Source organism: Gossypium raimondii, chromosome 12 (genome assembly GCF_025698545.1).
Source record: "Gossypium raimondii isolate GPD5lz chromosome 12, ASM2569854v1, whole genome shotgun sequence".
NCBI lineage: Eukaryota > Viridiplantae > Streptophyta > Magnoliopsida > Malvales > Malvaceae > Gossypium > Gossypium raimondii.
This window is the reverse complement of record NC_068576.1, coordinates 57,687,218-57,706,261: the sequence shown is the minus strand read 5'-3', so window position 1 is coordinate 57,706,261 and position 19,044 is coordinate 57,687,218. Positions and strand designations below refer to the sequence as shown.

Below are 19,044 nucleotides of genomic sequence, written 5' to 3'. Positions count from 1 at the left end.
ACAAAAACAAGAACAAAAAACAATCCAAAAGGCCTCACATCCGGATCTGAGATCAATACTCATCTAGTAAATCAGGTAACTTTTTGTGAGATTCCTAGGAGTCAACAACACAATTCCCACGAATCTAAGAGTGGGTTTCCCAGCAAGGAAGCTTATATCAAGAGGATTGTTCATTGGATCCCTGCTTCTCAATTTTCTGCCAACCAAACAAAGTCAAATTCAGATCTCAGTTTAAAGAACTTCAGTTCTGCACGATAGCATGACACCGTTTCGGTAGCTAAAAAGATAATCACTAATAGCATGCACTTATTCTCAAGCAAGTTAATTTTTTGTTAAGACCAATTTGGTTAAAACTGAAACTTGGAACTGATAACATACGGGAAAGAATACATCATATGTTGGTAGGAGCCATCACCAATTTATGAGGCAAAAGACCATAAGACAGGAAACTACGTATCAGACTTTTGGTACAAGCACACTGTCCTTCACTCCTTTATTCAGTCTTCATCCTTTTCTTTCTAACCATCCATTTCTTAAGGTGACGATTCTAGCTGTTTGAGTTAATGTAAATAAAGATGCCAGAAAGTCAAGTTGGAAACAAAAAACAAAATAATAATATGAGATTTGCAACAAATCTGCACATATGCTTATACATGCATACTCCTAGACACACGCACACATGAAAATAACTTCTGATTAGGTGAATTTATAAAAGAATATAATATTGAAACTTGAATGAACTCTTTTTGTTCCCTAATGTTTTCCAAATGTTTTCACAACCATAGTAAATACTTCAAAAACTTTCTTAAATTTCTGGAATTCAAGGTTTTCATTTGAGCTCAATCCAATCATAATTTGGAAGCTGCTGAACAGAAGGCCCTTGCAAAATCTTTTTGACGTGTGAACAGCTCAAAATCTTACAGAAATTGTTTCAGATAATTTAGCAGTAAATAACCATGCTATTAAGTTCTAAACCATGTAGAAACATACTATTTTCACTTCCAAACAACCCAAAGATTGTTATCTCATTCCCAGTGGCCTTATGAGCTGGCATAAGTAGATAGGCTTTGGTAGCAACGAACAAAAACTTGTTACAGGCCCAATTACGAGTGTGGCTTATGCAGCCCGAGTCAGCTGAGGTTTGAATAATTTAGTAGTTATAGTATTTAGTTTAGTCTTGGTTATTTTAGTAAGCATGCACTACGTCTAAATATATCAGAAAGAAAGAACTATATCAGACACTCTTGAGAATATTCTACCATACAATACCAGAATGGGTTTTACATTTCTCTCTCTCATGTTTTTCTTCTCTTCTCTATACCCTTCTTTTCCTTTCACACATATTTTCCAGACTACTCTTAGCAGGAAGGCTCAGCTCATTTGGAAGGTACCATCGTGGTTTTCAAAGACACAAAAGGTCCCAGGTTTTAACAATGACAGATGAAATATCTACCAGATTATAGAGGGATGTTGTTAATCTTCAAAAGGAAGTTGAGAGGTTGGAGGAAACAGCGATAGGTACTAACATGAGTCAGCTCTGTGATAAACTTCGACTTGATATACGCAATGGGAATGGAGGCCATGACTGCAGAATTAAGTCACATGGTCAGTCAAATGTTCACTTGTTTTTGGAAACGCAACAAGACCTGAAATACCCAAAAAGGACAGAGTCGAGTGGAACCCGTGAAAAAGACAACGGTATTGCTGGTTCTTTCAGGCTTCTAGAATCTTCATAGGTGACCATCGCACCTATTGTCCAGGAACCTCAAAGCATGGATACTTTTTCAGACTCTGAAAATCAATGCTAGATGGACTAAGTTTGAGCGACCATGATTTGATGGAACTGACTTTCTGGGATGGCATTTGAAGGTAGAACAGTTCTATGAAGCTGTGGGAATTTCGGATCAAGACAAAGTCCAAACAGTCATATGATTCATTTGGCAGGTAAAGCCTTGCAATGGCACCAGCAATTTATGAAATCCAAGGGTAATGTTTGTGATGTTAACCGAAGCCAGTATGTAGTAGAGATGAAGGCTCATTGCAGTGACAGAATACACGGATCCAATGGTTGAGTTGGTAAGCCTTAAACAATCTGGGTATGTTGAAGAATATTATGAAGAACTTAGGGATTACTTAATCTTTTACAATTATCGGATGATCAAGCCCTTAGTACTTTTGTTAACCTCAAGCCAGAGATTTCAAAATCCATAAAATTGTTCTATCCCAAAACACGGACCCATGCCTTGATTTGGCCAAGCAAATGGAAAGCTTATCGTATAACTTGCCTAGAAAGCCTTTTACCCCTAACAAAACTCCATTGACAGCACCTCCCATACGTCATATAACCTACTCTACCTCCAAATCACACCTTCTAAACAGCATCTTCCTTGCCTCCCCTATTACCCACTCCCAAAACATTGTTTCCAGCATATCGAAATAAAACTAAACCTTACTTCAATGGCCCTAACAAATTACCTATACCAAGAATGATATCAACCCACCAAAGGCAACCAAGCCAACCACCAGGGAGGAAAGAGGAGAGGGTAGACAGAAGGATTGTGCATGTGATGTGGCAGTAAGTATGTTGTAGGCCACAAACGTGTTAGGTCCCAACTATAACATATGCTAGTTAAGGAGCCGAATGAACCTGAAGTTGAGGTAGAGGAATCTTCGAATTTTAGGACACTATTGAGGATCTAGGAAATAGAGTAGAAAGGTCTGAACATAAGGTTACCATTTAACCCCACGCCTTACTTGGATTCGAAGGGTATCAAACTACAAGTTGGTAGGGAAAAATAAGAACCAACAACTGATTATTCTAGTCAATGGTGGCAGTATACATAAATTCATCGATACAATATGGTCAAGAAATTGCATTGCCCTACATATGTCCTACATGGCCTTGATGTGTCTGTGGCTAATGACGATGTATTGAGAGCCTGGGAAGGGTGCAAAGGAGTGGAATGGAGTTTTTCAAGGGTTCTCGCAAGCTACTAACTTCTTGTGGTGCCATTGATTGGTTGAGTCATTTGGCGCTTGGAATACATTGGCCTCTTACATTAGGTCATGTATTGTGGGACTTCAACACTCTTGCCATGCAATTTTAAGTAGGGACTTCACAAATTATCTTGAAGGGAATTCAAGATGGAGCAGTAAAGATAGTTACAGAAAAACAGTGTAATAAAATATCTTAGGCTTGTGACAGGGTTCTTGTATGCTCTTATTTATAGGGATCTCAGGTGCTGATCATGTCCATTTCAGCCACTGATACCAGCAATGATAGTATTTCTGGGGATTTGGATGCTCTTTGGTAATCTGTTTAATGCTCCACAAGGCCAACCACCTAAGCGAATTTGTGATAATCACATTCCATTGTTGGATGATTCACAAGTGGTCAAAATACGACTGTATAGATGTCCAGTTTTTCAGGCTGAAATTGAAAGAACCATGAATGAAATTAAGACATCAGGAATCAGAAGGGATAGCAATAGTCCTTTTGCATCTCCTATGAAGTTAGTAAAGAAAAAAGATGGCTCTCAGCACCTATGCATCGACTACTGGCAACTAAACGAAATCACTATTAAAGACAAATTTCCCATGCCTTTGGTAGAGAAGCTTGCAAATGCTTGTAGGTTTTCTAAGTTAGACTTACAATCTGGGTACCATCAGACCAAAATGAAGGAAGAAAACATCTATTAAATTGCATTTAGGACTCATCATGGTCACTATGAGTTCCTAGTCAAGCCATTTGGGTTGACCAATGCCCCATCCACTTTTCAAGCTCATGTGAACAACATATTGCAGCCTTACTTGAGAAAAAAATTTTTGGTGTTTTTTGACAATATCTTGGTCTATCCGGTCGCTTGGGAGTCTCATTTGATACATTTGTATAAAGTATTTGAGATGCTAGCTTGACATCAGCTTTATGTGAAGAAATCTAAGTGTGTATTTGGTTGGAGCTACACAAATTGAGTACTTGGATCATGTGATCTCTAAAGGGGTCATGTCCAGGATACTAAAAAGATTTCTGCCGTTATAGATTGGCCTATTCCTCAAAACATGAAAGAACTCAAAGGGTTTTTAGGCTTACCTGGTTATTACTAACGGTTCATAAAGAGGTATGGGGTTCTAACCAAGCTGCTCACTGAATTGCTTAAGATGGGCAGCTTTGCATGGAATATTCAGGCTCAATCAGCTTTTGAAGAGTTGAAACAAGCTATGGTTACAACTCTGGTGCTAGCCTTATCCAACTCTAACACTACCTATACTGCAGAGGCTAATGCATGTAGTACGAGAATGGGGACTGTTCTGAGTTGGGGAGGAAAGCCTATAACATATTTCAGTAAGGCATCGAGTCCTAAGCACCAAACCTTATCAGTATATGAGAAAGAAACGCTAACCATTTTAGCGGCTGTGAAGAGGTGGAACTCAACTTTGATGGATAGGCATTTCCGAATTAAAACAGACAGCAAAGTCTTAAATTCCTTTTGCACCAAAAGGCTAAAACTCCTGCTCAACAAATGTGGGTAGTTCGTACAATGGTTATGACTGAGCTATTACATAGGAGAGGCTCGACCAAAACTATGGTGGATGTGTTGTTGAGGGTTCTAGGTACACAAGTGCAGGCTATTTTAGTGGTGACAAACAGCCTATTGGAAAGGATCAAACGTTCTTGGAACTTTGATCCAATTTTAGTACATCTCATACATAAACTCTATAAATCTTCTGGTGTTGCCTCCTCTAAGCATAGTTGGCACGATAATCAACTTAAGAGGAGAGAAAATCTAGTTATTGGTGGATAAACAGCTAAGACGTGAACTGTTGAGTTATTTTCATGCGTCAGCACAAATTTCCTGTTTTTCTTCCCTGAGGACTAGGATGCACTGAAGGGGAAGGTAGTTGTTACTTACCCAATTACAAGTACGGCTTATGCAGGCCAATTCAGCTGAGATTTGAACAAATTAGTAGTTATAGTATTTAGTCTTTGGTTATCTCGTTAAGTATGCACTATGTCTAAATATATCAGAATGAAAGAATGATATCAAACACTCTTGAGAATATTCCACAATACAATACCAGATGTGGTTATAAATTTCTCTCTCATATTTTTCTTCTCTTCTCTATACTCTTCTTTTCCTTTCACGCATATTTTCCAGATTATTCCTAGCAGGCAAGGCTCTGCTCATTTGGAACTTGGAAGGTATCAAAACTTCGGGGGAATTTCAGAGTTATGTATATGGATTGGGCAAAAACATGTTATCTTACACCGTTTTTCTTTTCATTTTCCTAAAGACATTTATTATAAAAATAACTAGGTGGGAATGCCTCTAAAATAAAAGGTAAAGTAACTAAACAACAAGAATTTTGTTTTACGTATTAATACTAGTTCTTACAAATTACAACAAAAGAAAGGCATATAACCTAATAATGAAAACTAGCTTTAGAATACTGAATCAGATCCTTTAAGAGAATCGAGTTTAATAAAGAATCAGAATTTAAGGTGATATTAGTGATTTCGAGAAGAAAGCAAATTGAAATACCCAGGCCATCCTAATAAACTGTAAAGCAGCAGCCAAGAAAAGTATTACTACTGTAAACCATGAACTAATGCTACATCCTACAAAACACCCCCCATGAATTTCGCATCAAACCTGAAGTTAATGACCGAGCATGATAAAAGAAGTGTAATTTTCCATTGAACCATTCATTCAGAGCATAAAAAGATGATAACCCAATATCAAAATAGTAACAAAAGAAAAGGGATTGATGAAATGCTCCAAAAAACACAAAAAAGGGGGTACAAGAGATTACGGATTGAGAGTTGTGCCAGGCGAGGCCTCGGTAAACATTAACAGAGAAAGTGGCAGTTAGGTAAATGGTGGCCAACCCCAGACCAGCTGTGAGCCCTTTGAACGCCCAATCCCCCGCTTTGCTTCCCCATCCCATCTTCTTGCCTCTCGTTCTCACCCTCGATCGGTGTCGGAGGTTGCTTGCTCTGCCCTCTGCCCAACTTCAATCAAACCTCAAATTTGGACTCAGGGTTACACCTATACCTAGCAATCACACATGGGTTTAAAATTCGAATTCCTTTTTTTTTTTCCTTTTGGTTAAATTACAAAAATAGTCGCTTATGTTTAAGTTTATAGGTTGATCATCCTTTCAATTGTTACTATTTTGTCACTAATGTTATTAATTTATTATAATTTGATGAGTAGGTTGTTCTAACGTGGTTTGTTAGACATCGTGGTAGTAGAGGTGAGAAAAGATAAAAAAAATTTAAAATTTATATATTTCAATTTTTATATATTAAAATATTTATGTATTATATATTTTAATTTTTAAATTAGGTCAATTTTGAGACAATCAAGATCAATTTTTTTAAAACCATAATTAAATTGATACAATATATAAGTTTTAAGGATTAAAATAATTAGTATATTAAAATTTGAACTGACACCTTGTCTTTCTATGGTAAAGTTAAAGTAAGTTAATAGAATTGGAACAAAAAGATAAATGTGATTAGTTGAATGAACATTTTGTTATTTTCTATAGTTAGTGAAAAATTTAAACATAATTGGTTGATATGTAGGGTCCATTTGTTTGACTGAAAATGGTTTTGAAAAATGACTTATTTTTCGGAAAAGTTAATATTTTTTATATTTGAATGAATCTGTAACATATTTTCGGTTATTTGGTAAATTTTTGAAAATATTTCATAAAAACTGCTTTTAAATGAAACAAACATACATTTAAGAATTCATTGTCATTTCATGTTTAATTGAGTTTATGTTATATCTATTAAATTTATATTTTACATTGTTTTTGCATATATTGGAATGATTTATTTATAAATAAATACATCAAAGTAAATATTAAGAACAAGTGCCAAAGAAAATATTCAAAGAGGAAAAAATCAATTACAAAAAGAAATTCACTGATCTAAGAAAATAGATTATACAAGAATATGTGTCTGTGATTTTAGTGGACCCTTTTGCATTAGTCGAAATAACCATGTTGGCTACCGAACATAGTTTTGACCTCAACATGATTGAATAGCCGATGAATAATTATGACAAAAATATAAACACTAAGGGCACGTTTGGTTCGCTGTAATGGAATAGAAGTGTAATGGAATAGATGCGTAATGGAATAGAGGCGTAATAGGTAAATCTTTTGTTTGGTTGAATGGAATGGAATAGAGGCGTAGTGGTATTCTTGTGTTTGGTTGAATGTAATAGAGGTGTAATAGCATAAGGAAAAAAACTAAAATGACTAGAATACCCTTTGCAGAATTTTTGTTAGGTAGATGATTATTGTTATTGTTATTAAATTTTAATAAGATTATTAATATAAATAATAAATAATTTAATCATAATTTAAAATAATTATTATTAAATATAATTTAATAAAATATATAATTTAATAAAATTCTTAATATTAAATATTCTTATATGAATTTACTAAAATCATAATATATAATACTATAAAATATAATTTAAAATAATTATTATTAAATATAATTTAATAAAATATATAATTGAATAAAATTCTTAATATAAAACTAGATAAAGCTAAGCTCAATGAGCAGCAAATTCTCTAAAGAGGAAATAAATGGTAGGATCCCGACTTACGAAAATTAGATTTCCAATTTTTTAAGTCACTTCACTTGTTTGATATCATAGTAAATAATTTACCTTTTTACACTACTTATAATCATAAATTTGTATAAATTATTAACAATAAATAAACACCTTGAACCCTGTATTAGCTTGATGGATAAAGTATTTATCACCTCAAATGTGATTTGGGTTATCACCTCAAATGTGATTTTGGTTCAAATTATACTCATAGTAAGCTCAAACTTTTATTAATGCCAATGCCAACACTACCAAAACCCTTTGGACAATTATTTCGAAGATTTAAACCAACAAAAAGAAAATCAATAAGTAATAAAACCATAGAAAATAAAAGAAAAAAATTGCCTTTGAAGCACATTCAATTGAGCACTTGATTCTCTTTGATATCTCCATGATTTCTTCATCTTTATTCATAATATCAAACATAGGCAAACACAACGATAACTGTAACCCACCTACCCCTACCAACATTTTATTGTAACTATAACTAACATAGGATAACTAGTTGGCCTCTTAAAACAGACAAAGACCAGACCCCAAACCAAACCAAACTGCTAAACAACAAAGCAGACATCATTAAAAAGTGCACATTGGGTTGGAGTCGTGTTTGCTGACAGTTGGAGAAATGAGTCTGTCGTGCTGTATTCGGATCTCCGAGAACAAATCAAGGAATAAGTGATCGGGTTTAAACGATCCACGCGGTTGATGCTGTTAATTCTAGTTGAGATCTTCAGAGCGCAAGGCTATCGAAATCTTGAATCGAGAACAAGTGTATCTCGATTAGATAATCGGTAAGGGTTGGTTTGCAGGTCGTACCAAGACCAGCTACGAGAGGAAACATTGGTGGTTAGGACGTTCTTAACTGCCATAACCAGTTTATTATTTGGAGGAGAAAATTAATTTTCAGCAGGTCTATTTGGAGTCGTGGGCACGACTATAGCCATGACTATCGACACAACAAAAATTTTGATTACAAGTTAAACGCGAAAGTTGATTATAACATCAATCCCTGTGGACTTGACCCTACTACCACACTTTACTACTATTTAGAGTTATTTTGTAGGAATTATTTTTGGTGGTTTCGAAACCCTATCATTATTATATATATATTTATATATATTTTTCCCTCCTCCTCCTCTCCATTCCACATCCTTTATGTATATATTTGTTAGAATCTTTAACTTTTAGATATAACATACTTATATGTAGCATTATCTATAATTCTACTATTTACTTATGTGTTCATATCAAAGTTGTCTACTTGAGTCACAGTCACTAAATTATTTATATATTGAGCTACAGAATTCGAATTAAGATCTACTTGATGTTTTTGAAACTAGAATCAAATATTTTTATCATAAAATTTTCAAAATGTATGACTTAGCCAATAAGTACAGTAAATTTTCAAATTTGTCCCTGTTTTGCTGTTTGACAGCTTCAACCTTTCTTTACTAAAAATTAATCATCTCTTATTACGGGGTTTGGATGATGTTTCCATCTACTTCTCTTGAAAATAGACTCATTAAGAATTTAAACTTATAAATTTAAAACTCTAATAATTTTTTTACAATTTTTTATGATTTTCCAAAGTCATAACAGGGGAACCCAAATCCACTCTGACCTTGTTTCACGAAAATTAATATATCTCAAACTATAAAATTATGTTTCTTTCACATTTTCTTCTATATGAAACTAGACTCAATAAGATTTAATTAAATATTTAATTCAATCTCTAACTAAATTTCTATAATTTTGGTAAATTTTCAAAGTTAAGTCACGTCTTCTTGTCCAAACTATTTTAATGAAAAAATATTTTCTTTTCATGGTTCTTTGCACTATCTTTCATTCATTCACACATAATTGTCATACTTTTGATTACTATACAATTTAGACACTTATGTTTATGTGTAGATTACATATTCATTTCTTAATCTTAGTACTTTTCACCATACAAATCACATTCTCTCTTACCAATTTAGTGTTTTAAATCTCTATTCTTCATCAAATGCTTTCTATTTCTAGTATTTAGATTAAATACATGTTCCATACATCTCACTTAAAACATCTTTAACTCAATCTACTGAAATACAAGTAGGTTTAGTATGAAACTTACCTCATTTGTCAAGAATTTCTTCATTTTTCTTCATTTCCATGCATTTCTTATATTCACCACTTTCCTTTATTTTTCTCCTCATTTCTCTACTTTCATCTACTATTTTCTTCCTTCTAAATTGATGAACATATTCTCTAGAATCTCTACTTCATCTTCTCTCTCTAATATCTAAGGAAATTTTCAAAATTTTGGGTAAAAGGTAAGTTTTCATGGAAAATGACTAAATTGTAAAGAAAAGAAAACTTCTTTTCTCATCCTTTCACTCACGTTGGAAGGATGATAAATTTCCTTCATCCTTCCTTTCTTTTTATACTACCATTTTCTAAATAAAATAATAATAAATATCTAAGTAAAATATTAATAAAATAATTTTAACTAATTAATTAAAAAATCACCAAAATGTCATCAACACCATCATTACATTCTAAAATTCTCTCTCTTTCTAATTTACCATTTTACCCTTCATGATCTTTCAAATTTTTATCCTTAATCATCACTTAATTTGGTAAAATTATGATTTAGTCCCTCTTAATTCTTCACCTATTCAATTTGGTCCCTGCATGCCAATTCCATATCTTAGTAAATTGGATTATTTTCACTTTTGGTCCTTAAACTTTCTCATTTTTACACTTTGATCCCTTAAATTTTGAATATTTACACTTGAGCCAAAAACTTTTCACATATTTACGATTTAGTCCCTTTCTTAATACATCATGTCATGCTTATTGATTTAACTCTCTTTTGATATATTTCAACTTCCATTTTCTTTGATCTTATACCTTATTTCGCTAAGATTTTGTCTCATATTATTTACGACCAATGGGGTTTTAAGGATGTTACACATTGTTTTACTTATAAGATTTTGAAATCATGATCTCAATGCCAGCGTACAAATTCTCAATTGAAAACAAGGGGACTTTTCATTTTCTAAATAATACTTTGAAACTCGTGTTTGTCATATATCAAGATATAGATACAAAAGTATGATGTGATCCTTCAACACCCAAAGACCAATCATTATGAACATCTAAATGATCAGCAAAGGATTGACTCAAAATGAATAGAATCCACGAATCAGTTTCAAGACAAAATACTTTTCTTCATGTATGAACAGAAGGAATGAATTAAATTGAAAGATAAAACTTACCAAAACTGATAGTTCTTAGAGTTAGAATTAGCAATCCGTTGAAGAAAATCCAACTCCTCGTCCAAATCGACATTAAGTGCTACAAGCACGAGTCGACTAAAATGCCAAACCTTCATTAACACCACAAACAACAAATATTTACAGATTTTGAGAGTCGAAAAAGAGGCCATTAAAAGAAGAAACAACAAAAACAAACATATGTATAAAAAATTATAGTGTAATTGCTAGGATTGAGATGGATGGCTCGTCGAGTGAGGCAAAGGACATGAGGGGAGCGTTCATTGGCTTTGTAGATAGCTCGGAAGTAATCCATGGTTTCACATAATTCTTCCTTGTAGGCTATGAGGACGACGGGGTTAGGACCATCTTCTTGAGGAAGAGGTAGAAAGGGGGAAGATGTTAGCCACAAGCACTGGGTCGAAGTCGCAATGAAGGGAAGGGGAAGAGGGTCTTTCTTTGTTGGGATGTGAAGAGAGAAAGATTGAAAAATGTCTTACTGAAAGAAAAAAAAATGGTAAGACATTTTCTTTAAACCAGGCCTCATTTTCTTGTGTTTTGGAGAATGATTTACATGAGGAGTTATTTTTCACCAAACAAACACCGTAAAATAAGGAAATTATTTTACGAAAAATGTTTAACTGGCAAACAAACAAAGTCGTAGTGTGGTTTATGTTTTGAGTAAATTGCACCAAATATTCTTAAACTACGATTTACATTCTAAATCAGTTCTCAAACTTTAATATCTAAAAAAAAAGTTAAAAAAATCAATAATATCAAAATGGATTAATATATAGTTTGCCCTCCAAACTTGTCCAAAAGTATTTAGTTGACACCTGAACTTGTATTTCATCACTCAAGTTGGTACCATCGCACTAACATCATCAGTTTGTGTTGATGTGACACTGATAACCAATCTTATAGTGGCATGTGATAGACTTTTAGTATGATATGTGACAGATGTAAATTAAAAATTAAAAATCTTTTTAAAATATAATTTTTTAGAAAATTCACGTATCAACTAAGCATTTTATGGACAATTTTAAGGGATAAACTACATGTTAACCCTTGAAAAATTAAAGTTATTAATAATTTAGGGCAATATGTGTAATAGAATATAAATTTAAATACCAACTAAATATTTTTAAACGAATTCAGATGGTAAATTACATATTAAGCCTATCAAAATCATAAGGAGACAAAAATTAGAGTTTGTAAGATCAATGGGACCAGACAAGGAAACAAATAAGTTGGGCCCAGAAAGGCAATTTTGCCGGGCTTCATTGCCCCGCATCTTGGTGTCCCCAAGAAAAATGAATTTCCTAGTGGTTATCATCATCAAATTGTCTAGTCATTTAATCAATCACATTTCTTGCTGTGACTGTGAAATACTACTGATTCAAAAAAAAAGTTCCCTATTTTGATGTCGGCTCCTCCTTACCTATTGCAAACACAAGCGAAATTGGTACTAGCAACATGCGCACTGCATTACATCCATAGGAAGAAACCACATGACATGCTTTTTAAAATGTATGAACTGGAGACTATTTTATAAATACAGGAATCATTGGCTACACAAGAGGTGGAACAAACAATAATGCTTGTTGATACCCATGATATGGAAGTTGCATTTGAAGCAAAACAACCAGAACTTGGTTCACAGCTTAAGGGATTCAATTGGGACTGAAATGTGGGAAGGCTATATTCGTGATTGAGTAATCATGTAAATTGATTTTTTTTTTTTAACTTTGAAGTTTAAAATTTTCTTAATTTTTTTAATTTTAAATTATGGTTCCACTAATAAAAAAACATGATTGATATAACCTCAAAAACTTAAAAATCAATTTAGAACGTGAATCATAACTGGGGGACTTCTGGTGCAATTTAATTGCTTTTGGTAGTATCGCATTCGCTCCCCGCTGTGTTATCCACTAAAACTCGAAGTGTCCTTGTTGAAGCAAACATACCTTCTTCATCAGCAACCTTCCCATCAAAATCTCTCAAATTTCGTCTCCATTTTCCTCGATAAACTTGGTTAACTTTTGCTAGCACATGCCAGATTTCAAATGGCAATTTCAATACCTAATAACTTCATAGCTCTCACACAGCCTTCCAATCTTTCAATCAATCGGAGGCAACTCTCTTCCTCTCGAATATTCACCAACCGTAGTTTCCACTCCAGCGGCGCTGGAATATGCAGAGCGAAAGCTCGGGAGATTGTCCTCGGAAACCCGGCGGTGACAGTAGAGAAAGGAAAGTACAGCTACGACGTTGAAACACTAATCAACAAGCTAAGCAGCCTCCCGCCACGTGGCAGCATCGCGAGATGTCTGGATGTCTTCCGTAACAAACTTTCGCTAAAAGACTTCGCTTTAGTGTTCAAAGAGTTCGCTCACCGCGGCGATTGGCAACGGTCCCTCCGACTCTTCAAATACATGCAGCGCCAGATATGGTGTAAGCCGAATGAACACATTTATACCATCATGATCAGTCTTTTGGGCCGCGAAGGCTTGCTTGATAAATGTCGCGAAGTGTTCGACGAAATGCCAAGCCAAGGTGTGCCCCGCAGTGTCTTCTCCTACACCGCATTGATAAATGCTTACGGGCGGAACGGTGCGTATGATGTTTCTCTTGAATTACTAGCCAAAATGAAGAAAGACAAAGTTCTGCCGAGTATCTTAACTTATAACACCGTGATTAATGCGTGCGCAAGGGGTGGGTTGGATTGGGAGGGTTTGTTAGGGTTGTTTGCGGAAATGAGACATGAGGGAATACAACCTGATATTGTTACTTATAACACTCTGCTTAGTGCTTGTGCTGATAGGGGTTTAGGCAATGAGGCGGAAATGGTTTTTAGGAATATGAATGAAGGTGGGATATTGCCGGATTTAACTACTTATAGTTATCTTGTTGAGACATTTGGGAAGTTAGGAAAGCTGGAGAAGGTTTCTGAGTTACTTAAGGAAATGGAGTTGGGAGGGAATTTGCCGGATATCATGTCATATAACGTGTTGTTAGAGGCTTATGCTAACTCAGGGTCAATCAAGGAGGCGATGGGTGTGTTTAGGCAGATGCAGGCGGCAGGATGTGTGCCAAATGCAGGTACCTATAGTATTTTGTTGAATTTGTATGGGAGGAATGGGCGGTATGATGATGTCCGTGAACTTTTTCTTGAGATGAAAGCTAGCAATACAGAGCCAGATGCAGCTACTTATAATATTTTGATACAGGTTTTTGGAGAGGGTGGGTATTTTAAGGAGGTAGTGACATTGTTTCATGATATGGTGGAGGAGAATGTTGAACCTAACATGAAGACTTATGATGGTTTGATATTTGCTTGTGGGAAGGGAGGTCTTCATGAGGATGCCAAGAAAATTCTACTTCACATGAATGAAAAAGGGATAGTACCTAGTTCCAGGGCTTATACGGGTGTTATTGAGGCTTATGGACAGGCAGCATTATATGAGGAAGCTCTAGTTGCCTTTAACACAATGAATGAAGTAGAGAGCAAACCAACCATTGAAACTTACAATTCACTGCTTCAGACTTTTGCAAGAGGTGGATTGCATAAGGAAGCTGAAGCAATTTTGTCTAGAATGAATGAGGCTGGTATTGCAAAGAGCAGGGATTCCTTCAATGCTTTGATTGAAGCATATAGGCAAGGAGGCCAGTTTGAGGATGCTATCAAGGCTTATGTAGAGATGGAAAAGGCAAGATGTGATCCTGATGAACGAACCCTTGAAGCAGTTTTAAGTGTATATTGCTTTGCAGGCCTATGTGATGAGAGCAATGAGCAATTCAAGGAAATCAAAGCTTTAGGAGTTTTGCCCAGTGTCACAAGCTACTGCATGATGCTGGCTGTTTATGCAAAGTGTGACAGGTCAGTTTCACTCTATTCTGCAATTTGTTCCCCATTTATGTTGTGTACAGGCAGAATTATCTGTCTATGGGTAATTTCATGATGAATGTCTGTTTTTCTCCTGCATTTGGTAATAGCTATATAATAATAAATTTGATGAAAGAGATAACCTACCTTGGTATATCACTGTGAATGATTTTGCCACATAATTCCCTGAGCTGTAAGGATGATCTTGACTTGTAAGAATGGTCAGCTGTTACCATACCATATACTGCTCAAACCATTGTCTTTCATAATTGCTTTCCAGTATCACAGACCAAGAATGACATGTTAAGAATACAAGACTATCACAGACCAAGAATGACATGTTAAGAATACAAGGTAATCTCTGCTGTCTTGACAAAAGATTAGCTTGTTTCTTCTTGTCTGTGATCCTGCTGATCAGCGATCCATCTGTATTCCATCTTTCTTTCTCTTTGGTCTCTGAAGGTGCTCAGCTATTTTCCAGTCAGTGTTTCTTAGAAGTTTAGTTCTTGTGATTGTAGGACTATTTTATCTATGTGATGGAATTTCTAGAATGAATCCAAGGAAAATGTTTTATGATGACATGATAATTGCTTTAGCAAAAATACGTAAATAGGTAGATGCCAACTTTTTTTTTTTTTTTGGAGTCACATGCTTAGAATGGCGCAATGATCTTGAAAAATACCCTTTTTTTTCCCAAAAATAGGAGCCACATGGTTAGAATTGTATGATGGTCTTTATTATTCTCGAAAAATTGGCCAATGAATCATTCTGTGTCTCCATCTTTGGCCTTTCTCCAATCCCAACCATCTAGGTGATATACATGATATTTATGCTATAGCAGTCTAGGAAGGAGGGAGTATCAGGGCATAGACATACAAGCAGGGCAATCTGGCAATTGCATTAATATCTTGGAACAGACCATTACCTATCTTTTATTTTTAAGATTGATGTTTTGATTCTATTAAATATTGGCCTCCTTTTCTTAGGAAACTACCCAATACAAACTTGTTTTAGGGATTTTACCCTGGAAAAGTACCTCAAGTACTAAAGCTAAGAAATTACTAGCCTATGTTGCTATGATTCTTCGTTTTTCTTTAAGTGTCCATATCTGACACTTGTGTCCAACACATTTTCGAACATGGATATGGAGAGATATCCTCCAAGAAGCCTCCAAATACCTGTAGAAACTTAGAAAGAATTGGACATACCCGTGCTGGACAGGTAATCATATTCGACATTCCCATGTGAGTCTGAGTAACATTGCTACTAGCCCTTGAGTAATAATGAGGTTCTTGAAATGGATAAAATTTGAAATTTAGTGATGTAAAAGGAAGTGTGAGGCAGAGCCCCCATATGTGTAAGTTAAACTACAGAAACTTATCATGAATATATTGTCGAAATTTGTAATGGTCACAAAACTACAAATAGTGTCTTAGAGTTAAATTTTATCTTTGTTTATTCTTGAGATACAATTAGTTCGTGAAGTGTACAAGCATTTTGGTAGCAGAATAATTTTCTCCTTATTTGTAAATTTATCTTCCTAAAATCAATGTGTTTAGGTGGGATGATGCCTATAAGTTACTTGATGACATGCTTGCGAACAAAGTGTCAAATATTCATCAAGTAATTGGGCAGATGATAAGAGGAGATTTTGATGATGATGGAAATTGGCAGATGGTAGAGTACATCTTTGACAAACTTAACTCTGAAGGATATGGCTTTGGAATAAGGTTCTATAATGCGCTTTTGGAAACACTTTGGTGGCTTGGTCAGAAAGAACGAGCTGCAAGGGTGCTCAAAGAAGCAACAAAGAGAGGCCTATTCCCTGAACTTTTCCGTAAAAACAAACTTGTATTTTCTGTGGATGTGCACAGGTATCATGGGACTTACTTTCAAAGTTGTTTCTTTCCGGTTTCATGTCAATCTTATTTGACAAATGAAGTTGGTCATTTCACAGGATGTGGGAAGGTGGCACTTATACATCAATGTCAATTTGGCTCAACAATCTGCATGAGATGTTTTTGAGTGGCAATGATCTTCCTCAACTTGCTACTGTGGTTGTTGCGTAAGTGAGATTCTCCATGCTACTCATCTTTTTCCTATCCTTCACATTTGAGAGAGATCCACCAGTGAGGTGTGATCAAATTCTGCATGAAATGAAAATGTTAATGATTAAATATTACTTATATATGGTTAAATGGACAGTGGTAATGTGCTTTGCCTTAAAATCCTTGTTTTATAAACTTCTGTCCCTAGGAACACCACCAGGCCAAGGTCGAGGCCTGCCTAATATTTGAGAGGGTTTGGATAAAAATGTTACTCAAAAAGGAGTTTGGACAAAAAAGTTAGGTTTTTAAGGAAGGGGCTTGGTCTCGGCTCCAAACATTGAAAGCACAAGCCTGGCCTAGCCCTTTTTATATTATATAATATATTACTTTACAGGGGAAGGATCCACTTTTACACCCTTTTGTATCATTTTGTAAGATTTATTTTTTTCATGATTCAACTGTTGAATTTATTAATATAACTATATTTGTCATGCATGTAAAATTTTGAACTGGTCCGATGTCTCTATCATATCAATTTAAAATACTATATTTATTGATATTTTCTTAAACAGTCGAAAGTTCTCTACCTAGAATAAATAGTTAGAACTTTTAATTTACTTCAAACTTGACATGCATTATCTATCTGAATGGAATATGAAATATGACTGTTAGATTGTTAAAATATTAATCATACAAAAGATAAGAAAGGATGTAAAACTACTTTAGTTTTATTGGTGCAAGTGGATCTCTCCCCTACTTTATAGATATTGTAATTTGTATCATATAAGGAATAAATATAATATTATGGATAAATCTAATTAGAACTTGAAACCTACAATTTTTGGGTTAGGCTTGGACAAGTATATATGGTCTTTATATCATATAAAGAATAAATACCATATTATAGTCTAAACTCGTTTAGACTACCCATATACAAATCTGGGCAAGTCTAAGCTGAATTTGGAACCCATTTTTTGGGTGGGGTTAACATTAGAAGGTTCATGTGTCCGATCCGAACCCTAACCTAGCTAGGCCTATAAACACCTCTAATGTTCTTTTGATGATGTTATTGGTGTCATTCTTGCCCTGGTACCAGTACCACCATTAATTTCTGTTCTTCCTGCTTGACTCTTGATTAAACCATCTTGAAGGACTTTTCCTCATTATTGTGCGCACCTAGAATGTTTTGACTAGATGGTAAGCATAGTTGATGGTATGCATTTGTTTTTTATAACTTGTTTACACAACCAAATGAGGTCTAGATGTAACCTCTTTTTATATGATAGGCATAATATACATTGAGCATATTTGCCAACTATTTCATGCCAAACTTCGCCTTTTCATGGATTATGAAAAAGTGATGCACTATTACAAACTGGAAATGTGTATAATTAATGCAGTAAAATGCACATAGTTTTGAAGATTTTCTGCTACATTTTCCGGCTTATGCCCTTTTTCCCGTCTAGTTATACAATCAGTTGTACTGTACTGTTTATGATTCAAGTTTTCTTCTGAGTAGTGATAACATTTTGTCTTGAGCAGACGGGGCCTGATGGAGAAATGCGCAACTGCTCATGATATTCCAGTTGCTAGGGCTGCCTATAGATTCCTGCAGGATAATTTTTCGTCATCATTTTCTTTTCCTGGGTGGAACAATGGTCGAATTGTTTGTCAACGGTCTCAGCTCAAGCGAATGTTGTCTGCTACAAACTCATCTTCAGATGGATCCAAAGAGGATAATATAATTGCTTTAAGTAACTCCCCTATTCCTTCTATGGCATTCAAGTGATTTTGTAGTAATTTAGAGTATAGCTAACATAACAATGTGATCTTTGAAACATAAATAAGAACAAGAACCGAGCTTTAGGTCTGTACAATTTAATTAGAAGCACAAAATTATTCATCAGTTTTCACTGAACAAGTCCTAGAAAATCTTCTTATTTATGTTCAAATGTTGGAGGGTTGATTTGATTCTATTCAGTGTTGAAAGGGAGTACTAGGGTGAGCTCATTACTATGAAGCTTTGTTGAGGTGAAACTTGTTTAGCAGGTTATAATTTAAATTACTTAATTTCTTAAATATAATTTAAGTTTTTAAGTAATTATTTCATGTTTTAAAAATTACTTAACTTTTTAAAGGCATTTCATGTTTTAATATTAATTATTTAAATTCTTAGAAGCCTTTTATATTTTAAGTAATTTTTCATGTTTTTAACT

The 19,044-nt window shown here is 34.6% G+C and overlaps 1 protein-coding gene across 1 annotated transcript; it reads left to right on the top strand.

Annotated features, from left to right (window-relative positions):
* Positions 1-12,784: 12,784 nt before the first annotated feature.
* Positions 12,785-18,749, top strand: LOC105765755 (pentatricopeptide repeat-containing protein At1g74850, chloroplastic). The gene is made up of 4 exons (XM_012585006.2): positions 12,785-14,774; positions 16,340-16,654; positions 16,738-16,845; positions 18,371-18,749. The coding sequence occupies exons 1-4, from the start codon at positions 12,961-12,963 to the stop codon at positions 18,615-18,617; spliced, it is 2,484 nt and encodes an 827-aa protein (XP_012440460.1). The 5' UTR covers positions 12,785-12,960; the 3' UTR covers positions 18,618-18,749.
* Positions 18,750-19,044: the final 295 nt, after the last annotated feature.